At 42.9% G+C, this 10,385-nt stretch overlaps 1 protein-coding gene and 1 pseudogene across 1 annotated transcript; one reads left to right on the forward strand and one right to left on the reverse strand.

Annotated features, from left to right (window-relative positions):
* Positions 1–540: 540 nt before the first annotated feature.
* LOC123113269 (uncharacterized) lies at positions 541–5,841 on the reverse strand (annotated as a pseudogene).
* Positions 5,842–6,281: 440 nt separating this feature from the next.
* Positions 6,282–10,041, forward strand: LOC123116956 (uncharacterized). The gene is made up of 4 exons (XM_044537820.1): positions 6,282–6,295; positions 6,760–6,847; positions 8,637–8,951; positions 9,340–10,041. The coding sequence occupies exons 3-4, from the start codon at positions 8,640–8,642 to the stop codon at positions 9,865–9,867; spliced, it is 840 nt and encodes a 279-aa protein (XP_044393755.1). The 5' UTR covers positions 6,282–6,295; positions 6,760–6,847; positions 8,637–8,639; the 3' UTR covers positions 9,868–10,041.
* The last annotated feature ends 344 nt before the right edge of the window (positions 10,042–10,385 follow it).

The raw sequence follows: 10,385 nt of genomic DNA on the forward strand, positions 1-10,385 counted from the left end.
GGCTATGAGGGGTCAGGTTGGGAAAATGTCCGATAGTGATTGGGTTGTCCACCAGTTTGAGGCGGTCCAATTGTAGATGCCCTTAGTTATGGCTAAAACCATCAGTAAACTTTAGTTTGACATCATCCAAACATGTCAATAATGACACCAATTAGGCGTGGAACTGGCAATTTGTGCCTTTTTTTGCATATTAAGTCACGTAAACAAAACTGAGAAAACAGTAGAACCTTAGCATTTGCTCAAAAACCATCAGCCTAGACAAAAATCAAGACAGAAGAATTCCCACCAAAAGAATCGTGACAGATCACCTCTTCACCCGAGCTCGACGCAGCTCCATCGCTGATATGCGGTTTTTTGGACCTCCAAAATAGCCATTAATTCTTCTTCTGTTCCCATTTCCTTTTTTTTGACTTCTTTGTATTGAAACATGTGAGAAAAAAGAAGAACAAAGGGGAAAAGTTTTATAGCTAAAATGTATGCACCTCCTGTGGGGATGCATTTAGTTTAGGAGCTAGCACTTGGGGAACCTGAGAACTGGTCTAGATTGCCAATGAAATAGGGTCGATCTTAAACAGTAGGTATCATGCAACATGTGCCCAAGTTTCCAATCAAGTGAGTAAGCCAACACTGGTTCAGCCAACCAGCAAAGCCAACCATCCATTAAAGCCAACACAAACCAGCCATTAGACAAACCCTAAGCTAGCCACAAACAGTCAGCTGCATTGACACAAACTGCATGTGGGTGACTTCTGACAGAATTATAATAGACTTCTAACAGTTCGACTTCGCTTAGACTCCATTGACACAAATTGGACCACACCGGCACACGGCATTACAGACAGCCGTGCCCAAGTTCCTGCTTGTTCCGCAGCCTGCGCGCCCTGTCCACAATCCAGCGATGCAGCAGCGCGCGCCGATGCAGAAGGTGAATGGCGATGACGTTCAAATCCCCGCTGATGTAGCTCTCCAGGGTGCGGTCATTGTGCAGTGGCTTCCCAGCAAAGAAGAGGCACTGCTGGGATGGGGGAATCCCCTCCTCCTTGTGAATCATCGCCTTGACATCCTCAATCGTGTCTTTAATGCCAACCGCAGGAAAAATGGTCTTGCCAGTCAGCATCTTGATGTGAATCGCACTATTCCTTCCGATGCACGTCACAAGGTGAAGCGCGCACTCCCACAACTTATGAATGTTGTAGTCCGCCAGGGTACGGTAATCCTCGAGCAGCTTGCCGGCAAAGATGAAGCGCTGCATGTACGAAGGAATGCCCTCCTGATCATAAACCATCGCCTTGATATCCTCGATTGTATCTGAACTCAAAACCGCAAGATCAATGCTCTCGCCGTTCAGCATCTTGACTGTCACATGCAGGAAAGGGACAAGCTCAAAGGTGCACAAAGTCTCAATGTTGTAATCTGCCAGGGTGGGGCCATCCTCCAGCCGCTTGCCGGCAAAGATGAGACCCTGCTTATCCCAAGGAATGTTCTCCTGACTCTGAATCATCGCCTTGACGTGCTTGATGGTATCTGAACTCTTAACCGCAAGATCAATGATTTTGCCAGTCAGCGTCTTGACAGAAATACGCAGGTGAAGGACAAGCTGTAGGGTGCTCAGATTCTTAATGTTGTAATCTGCCAGGGTGCGGCCATACACCAGCTTCTTGCCAGCAAAGATAAGACCCTGCACATCTAGATGGTGATCATGCATTTTAGCCTCGACATCCTCGATCTTATTTGAACTCTTCACCTTAAGAGTGTAGGTCCTGCTATTTGTGGTCTTGACTAAGATTTGCATCTGTTGAACAAGCATACGAAACATGGGCTATTTTTAGACAAAGAGCTTCCATTAAAGCCACCGAACACAAATATCATCAAATTGGTAAAACCAAGAACCAAAATCCACTCGCCAGCCACAACAAATCGACAGATTTTATGGGGTTAACAATTCCAGTTGCATGGGTAAGACATCTAGTTCAGACCAGACCGACTAGGGACGTTTACACTACACATGGACTAAGAATGAACGACCAACATGAATATTAGGACTATCTTTGTTTATCCTGTTACACTTTTTCATAAATTATTAAAAAAATCAAGGACCTAACACAAAATTGTGAAGCTAAAAACACACACACAAAATTGGAAGCAATCAAGTATCTCACACAAAATAGATAGATGGAAGATAGATAAGGACAGACTACTCAAGAATAAAATACAACGTATCATGTTTCTTCTTATAGATAGGAACAGAAGACGGACTATTTTGACAAAATCCATCTAATAATTCCTAAGGTCTGATCCATCGTATGAGATCAGCCACATATTTTATGAGTCACCCCTCCAAATTAATCCACATATAGCAAATATATCAGGAAGAAGTTCACATTTCTACTCTAGCCTGAAGTGTAGGGTTTGTCCACTTAATGCCCAAAGTATTTATTTGTTTTTGGGTCCATTTTATGTATGTGGTCACTGCACCCCTCAAACCGGTATTTGACAGCCGCATGAGTATCAGTACCCACGCGGAGGAACAGGTGGTAATTCAGAGAGGTGCAAGAGAATGACAGAGGAACAAGATGACTCATCAGGATTTTCTGCGATTAATAATGTTCAAATGTGATGCTAAGTCACAAAACCAGACGTTGTGGATGAAGTATTCATACTTAGATGGAGTAAATGGACAACAATAATACTTTGGTGCACTTGAAGATAATGAAAAGGGCCTTTTCCACCTAAGTATTATCCAATACTTTCTACTCCCTCCGTTCCTAAATACTTGTCTTTTTAGAGATTTCTAATGGACTACCATATACGGATGTATATAGACATATTTTAGAGCGTAGATTCACTCATTTTGCTCCATATGTTGTCACTTGTTGAAATCTCTAGAAAGACAAATATTTAGGAACGGAGGGGGTAGATGTCATCCACATCATAAATTTGTATGCTACTAGTATCATCAACAACTGTATTATGATTTAGAATATCTTGTAACATATAAGCATCAACAACAACGTGTTATGGTGTAAAACATCATCCCATAATACATTATTGTCCAGCACAAAATGTCAAGGATTTATAAAGTTTCTCGGATCAGTCATTGTCCAGAAACAAGATAGTACAAGGCAATGCTAAGTGCTGAACAGGTAGAAGAAAATTTTGAGGTGATATAATCGTACAAGGCATATATCATTGTGCAAAAAAAACTCAGATAGCAGATGCAGAACATGAAGACAGAGGTCTACTCAATTCTAGATAAGAAGGCACTGCAAGATTATTTAGCAGGAGATTAACCAATGAAATTCACTAGAACTTGAGGAGATTAGTAACAAGAATGTAGATCTGGGATGCAGTGTAAAGATGGAGTTGGGATGGGAAATGGCGAGTAAAGGGAGACTCACTGTGCGACGTCCAAAACACTGTCTGCCGGACTTGCATCGCCGAATAGAAGCTATATGCATTCCAATGATATCCGTCCTGCGCTTTTTACTAGTCTCCTGTTACAGAACATATTCATTAGCACTCTCCACAAGAGCATTATGATGATCCTATATAGATACCAGATACGAGTATCAGCAAACCTAATATATACACTTTATTCTTGGTCTGTGTTTCCAACAGCACATAGCTGATGCATGCATCCAACGAAGAATTTGGATCCTCATGTCCTTTCAGCACAAAATTACAGTGGCACATATAAGAATACGATCATTGGACTATAAAGAAAATTTAGTCTATTCGAATATATATATTAGAAAATTCGCACAAGGTCAGTTGACCATCACACAGCATGAGGCGAAACGACCAAACTGACAGAAGTGAATTTAGAAAAATAACCTTTTCAATGTTAACATTTATCAAGCAAATTTACATGGTAAACAAAATATTGTCCATTGACTATATGTGGAAAGACATGATCACGACACAAATAACACTCAAAGGATACTATACTTGGAAATGGCGTACTTACATTTGATAAGGAAGAGGCACACTTGTGCTTCAGACTAGCGATCTCAGGTTGGCGATTTTTGAGTTCTTTGATTTCGTCATCTTTCTCCTTCGCTAAGGAGTTCATCTACTTTAGCTTATCCTCTAGAATCAATAGCTTGTTTCCATAATCAACATTCTCCTTTACAAGCTTTTGCGTTGCTTCAGTAGCTTGTGTTGCCGCCAGTTCCTTGTTCTTAAGAAGCACAGCATAGTCCAGCAACTCCTGCTCATTTATATTGAACTGACTCCAAACGAAATCCTTTACAGCAAGTAATCCGATGTTTTCTGCACGGAGTTTTTCAATAACTTCATCTTTCTCCTTCAGCAAGGAACCCATTTCATGTAGCTTATGTTGAGCCACAAGAGCTTCTACTTGGAGTCTGCCAATCTCATCGTCCTTGTTTTGGGTTGCGGCGTGCAGCGCCTGTACATTCTGCTGAAGCTTCTTCGCTTCTTCAGTAGCTTGTGCTGCCTCTAGTTTCTTGTTCTCAAAGAGCGTTTTGTCCTTTTGAATTGTCCTCAACTGATTCAAAAGAACATCTTTGACTGAATAAACATCCTTATCCTTCTTCGACAACAGGGTCTCAAAAGCTCCCTTTAGTTTTCTAAGGTTTGCTCTCAACGCTTTTATGATGTGCTCGTGATCCCCAGTGTTTTCACCAAGCTCTAGACGATCTTGAACTTCCTTCAGTTTCGATTAACATTAAGAGAGCAGACCAGAGATACAAAGACGGAATTAGTGAAGTCGATGAGATGCACAAGTTGGAGTGCAAGCTTTTGAGCAATGCATCTGATTTCTCAGCAAGTACATTACCTTAGATTCAGTGTTACCAAGGGCAAGAAGGCCTCTACAAGCTCTGACATCCTCCAAATCACCCTCTTGGAGTTCTACATCGAACGCACAAGGCAGCGATATCAGTAGCAAATTAAATTCCTTTCTGAATGAGGAAGCTAACACAAATTGAAATGTAACGTTTAGGTAAAATCTGTACAAAGTAACATACTCACACCGGTCAAAATGCAAAAGATGGTCGACATAAAGACCAACATAATATGAAATCAATAAGACTGTTGCTGCAACTTCGTTGAGAGAATATCTCTTCCCAACTTCACAGTGTACTTTTCAACTGAACCTTTATTCTGGAGCTACACAATAGCAAGAGCTCCCAGTGACAGATCTTCGCCACTGCCATTTAGTATATACGATGCTCCAAAACATGAAAGCACATGCTGCTAATTTCTAAAACAACGGACAAGAGTGGGGCAACTTTGCTTTTCTTGACGATCTGTACAGATTCGAGGATGTTGCTGTGTACAACGCCGGATGAAGTAGATTGATGTGTTGCCAAAGCTTCAGGCAACCTCGCGGCGCAGGGCAATCTCACACCCGAAACTACCAATTCAGCAGCGCAACAAGAAGGCAACCCAACATAGTGCCGCTCTGCCGGAACCGAATTAACCCCAAATGTGGGGAACAAGTCGAAATTACGGGACGATGACAGGGTGAAAGTACGGAGACGTCTTACCGGCGAGCCTGTCCGCCGGAAGTATCGCTTCCTCCCCCTCGCCCCTTGTCGCCGCCAGATGCGCGCGGTCGGCGGCCAGCGCCTCCACCTGCGCCTCAACCAGATCGTAGAAGCGCAGCCACTCGGCCCTCCCGTCCTCCCCGCGGAGGCGCAATGCCGGTGAGGACGGCCCCGCGCCGGCCCCGGCGCTGCCGCCGCTCATGGGTGCGAGTCGCACCGTCGGGGCTAGGGTTTTTAGGGAAGTAAGCAGGGAGAGGAGACGAGGGAGTGATGGGATTATTCCTCTTCTTCCTCGTTTGCTCTGATCGTGAGTGTGGACTGGACTGGACTGGACCGGACCGCACTCGTGGTCGTGGTGAGGTAAACGTTGGGGGCCTACAACTGGACCGGTGCTAGACCCCGAGAAATGGCCAATTTGCCCTTGCTTTACATGTATCTGCCCAAATTGTAGGGATGCGTTTGGATGCTGGGCTATCCCTCCATGGGACAGGGATAGCAGTTTTTTAAGTGGATAGCAGTCGTTTGTTTCACGGGCGAGTTGGGATAGGGATGGCTAGATGCTTCGAATATTCGTCCAAAACTCGGCTCCGCGGGTCCGCGAAAATCTCGCGGATGTGGGCATCCCGCGCGCGCGGGGGGCGCGAAGGGAGCCCGTGAAACGTTTTTCAGCGCCGTCTCGTTTCATTCGCCTCCCACAAAAGGGCAACCTTATCTCTTTTCCCCTTTCCATTTCACTTCTCTCCTGTCCAGTGGCGGCGGCAGATCGAAGCCCGACGACGGCGGTGAGTGCGTAGCGGCGCCAGCAGATCGAAGCCCGACGACGGCGGTGAGTGCGCAGCGTCGTGGCTCTCTCCTTCTTTTCCTCCGCTCCTCATCTGCCATCAGAGGTCATGGTGGCGGCGGCCAGCCAGGTGAGTGCCGCGCGCGGCCGCCGGAGGCCTGAGGATAGCGGCGCCGTCCCTGCTTCTCTCCGGCCGGCGCGCCTGCTGTGCGCCCCGTGCGCGGGTGCTGCGCCGGCCCTGCATCTGTCCGGCAAGTGCGCATGCTGTGCGCCGCGTGAGAGCAGATGTTGTGCGCGGTACGCCGGCCTGCTAGCTGCTTGGCCCTGCTTGCTGCGTGGATCTTGCTAGCTCTGCAGCCAAACTTGCTTTGTGTACTGCGGCGGCCAGATGTACTGATGTGTGCTTTCTCCATTGATTTTCTATCCAACATGCTAATCTTTTTTTGTTGTTTCTTTGTGCTGCAGTAGCTCAGGTCAAAGGCAGGTCAAAGGCGACAGGGAAGTCAGGGACTACTACATCTTCCTATCGTTGATTTTCTCTCCAAAATCTAAGGTAACTTGTTAACTGCTCCTCCTATGTACTGCTTGACAGAGGATGTACATGTTGACTTGTTCCTGCTGAAGTTATATCATTTGTACTATTATATTGTAGATGGACAAAAAGACAAAGATGTTAATTTGTGCGGCAGTGGCACAATGGTTTATCAATATGATAGCTTTGGTTGTTCAATCTAGAAAAAGAAAAAGGAGAGAAGCAATTACATATGCCCCAATCGATGAGAGAGATAGGATGAGAAGAGAGTACTTTGATAACAAAGTATGGAAAAATGATACAACTAGTGTGAACATGCTCAGGCTTCGGAGGGCACCATTCTTTCGGTTTTGTCAACTCTTTAGAGATCGCAATTTGCTAAAAGACACAGTCCATATGTCTATTGAGCAACAAGTAGCAATGTTTTTGCACACCATTGGTCATAATGTCAGGAATAGGGTAATTGGAGGGAATTTCGGTAGATCCGGGGAAGTTGTTAGCCGGTATTTCCATAGAGTACTCCATGCAATTGGTGAGCTTCGAGATGACCTTATTAGGAAGCCTTCATTGGAGACTCAAACCAAAGTAGAAGGAAACTACCGGTGGGATCCATACTTTAAGGTATGAGATTGAGTGACAACTACATTTTGTCATTGTAGAAACAAATCTGTTTAGATCCTAATTTTTTTGGGTGTTATTTCCATCAAATAGGATTGTATTGGAGCTATTGATGGCACACATGTACGTGCCTCTGTTACTCCTGATATGGAGCCTGCCTTTCGTGGTAGAAAGAAACATACTACTCAAAATGTGATGGCGGCTGTTGATTTTGATCTTCGATTCACATATGTGTTGGCTGGTTGGGAAGGGACAGCACATGATGCTACAGTTTTACGTGATGCTTTAATACGTGAAAACGGTCTACGTGTCCCACAAGGTAATAGATTAACTGTGTAGATACATGTTGTCAATGAGATTTTGGTATATATGTAAGTAACCCAAATGTTTGTCATACTTAGGAAAATTTTATCTAGTTGATGCTGGATATGGAGTCAAACCAGGGTTCTTGCCACCTTTTCGTGGTGTGAGGTACCATTTGAATGAGTGGGGAAACAATCCTGTGCAAAATGAGAAGGAGCTGTTCAACCTTAGGCATTCTTCTCTTCGCACAACCGTAGAACGTGCATTTGGGTCATTGAAGAGAAGATTCAAAATTCTTGATGATGCCACTCCATTCTTTCTTTATCCTACTCAAGTAGATATTGTTGTGGCTTGCTGCATCATTCAAAATTGGGTTCTAAATGATGGGATTGATGAATATATCATACCTGAGGATGAATGGGTGCCAAATATCACTCATGCTTCAACATCAACTGGACAAGCAGAAGAACATGCATACATGGTTAACTTTAGGCAAGGCCTTGCTGATCAAATGTGGGAAGACCGACAAAACTATATGCAACATCAAAACGTGTAGTAGCTACCATGTCATTTAGTTTGCTGCGACAATCTATTGTACTTTCTTGTTGGAACTATTGTTTTTGCTGGAATTACTTTGTAATGTCATTTTATCCGTTGTAATATTTGCTGAATTGGTTATTCGTCTCCAAATACTTGTGGAATTGGTTCTTTATCTCCAAATGCTTGCTGAATTGGTTTATTATCTCTAAATACTTCTTGAATTGGTTTTTTATCTTCAAATACTTGTTGAATTGGTTCTCTATCTCCAAAGGCTTGCTGAATTGGTTCATTATCTCTAAATACTTGCTGAAATTTATTCATTGTGTCTAAATATTTGTTGCAATTTCAGGATATGGCTGCTAGGCAAATTTCATGGACACCTACCATGTCATCATACATGCTAGCGAACCTATGTGCTGTGGTGACCGGTGGCCATAGAACCGGTACCGCCTTCAAGAATGTACATTGGAATGCTTGTGCCATGGCTATGAATGAACATTTTAACCGCACTGACTTAATTGGAACCCACATCACAAATCATACAAGGACATGGAAGAGGAAGTATAAACAGATAGTGCACCTCAAATCATTGAGTGGTGCACTTTGGGATGAAGAGAACTTTATGATTGTTCTTGATCATGAGCATTACACAAACCACATTAAGGTATCTATTTCACCGCCCTTTTAGTACTTGATGAATTTGGTTATATATATATATATATATGCAAATCCTTGCTGAAATGAGCTATTTCTTTGCTGGAATGACTCCATTCACTGCTGGAATAAGTAATTTTATATCAAAATCCTTGCTGATGAGCTTTTTCATGCATTATCACTTGCTTGCACTTCTTTATACTCCATTTCCTTGATGGGATAAGTACTTTTATATCCAAATCCTTACTGAAATGAGCTTTTTCATGCATTATATCTTGCTGGAATTTATTCTTTCATGCATTATAGCTTGCTGGAATTTATTCTTTCATGCATTATAACTTGCTATAATTTATTTGTATTCCCATTCCTTGCTAAAATGATTACCTTTGTTTATAAAGGACCACAAAGAAGATGAACCCTTCCTTAACAAGCCTATTAAACATTATGAAGAGATGCTGGTTATCGTTGGAGCTAGCATGGCTACAGGGCAATATGCAAAAGGCTCAAGTGACCCTTTAGGTACAGATGTGATTGATCTTGAAGAACCGAAAGCCAACAAAGCTGCTGCCCCTCATGAAGAGGTTTCCCAATCACCCACTTGTGGCGAGTCAGCTGCTCCCAAGTTGAAGAAAGCCAAAACCAATCCTTCTGCAGAAGACAGGATGCATGCAACCATAATGGCTTCAAGTGAAAGGCTTGCTGTTGCCATAGAGAAACTTATTAGCAGCGCCAACCCCGCCATTGATGGTCTTTGGGATGAGATGAAAGAACTCCCTGGTTTTGATTTGGATTCCCTTGCACATTACTATGCCTATTTGGTTGACAATCCTCGTGTTGCAACAGCATTCAAGGTCTTGGGAGATGTCCAGAGAAAGGTTTGGGTCTCTAGGTATGTGAAGAGTACCTTCCCTGAAGCCGACGCATGATGAGTTTATATGGGTAGTTTGACTTGTACTTTTGATGACAACCAAAACAATGGAGCTAATGGCTTGTATGGACTTGTTCTTTTGATTACAACCAAAACATTGAACTATGCATGGGTTGTATAACTATATATTTGATCAAGTATTCTATGGAATGTCGAGCTATATATTCTATTACTTGTTGAAATGCTTTTTTCATGCATTATTACTTGCTGAAATTTGTTCTTTCATGCATTATAATTTGCTGAAATTTGTTCTTTCATGCATTCTAACTTGTTGAAATTTATTTTTTCGTTCATTATAACTTGCTGGAGTTTGTTTTGGTATGGTGCTCAAGATTCTAAAAATGTTCTTATACTTGCTGTTGTACATATCATATTTGATTGCCTCATATTGAAAAATGGCTAACCTCACCCACCAACCAAACAGAAAAATGGCTATCCCCAACCAAAATTAACCTTCAAACCAAACAAAACATGGGCTAATCTCATCCATCAACCAAACAGAAAATATGGTTATCC

Source organism: Triticum aestivum, chromosome 5B (assembly GCF_018294505.1).
Source record: "Triticum aestivum cultivar Chinese Spring chromosome 5B, IWGSC CS RefSeq v2.1, whole genome shotgun sequence".
NCBI classification, from domain to species: Eukaryota; Viridiplantae; Streptophyta; class Magnoliopsida; order Poales; family Poaceae; genus Triticum; species Triticum aestivum.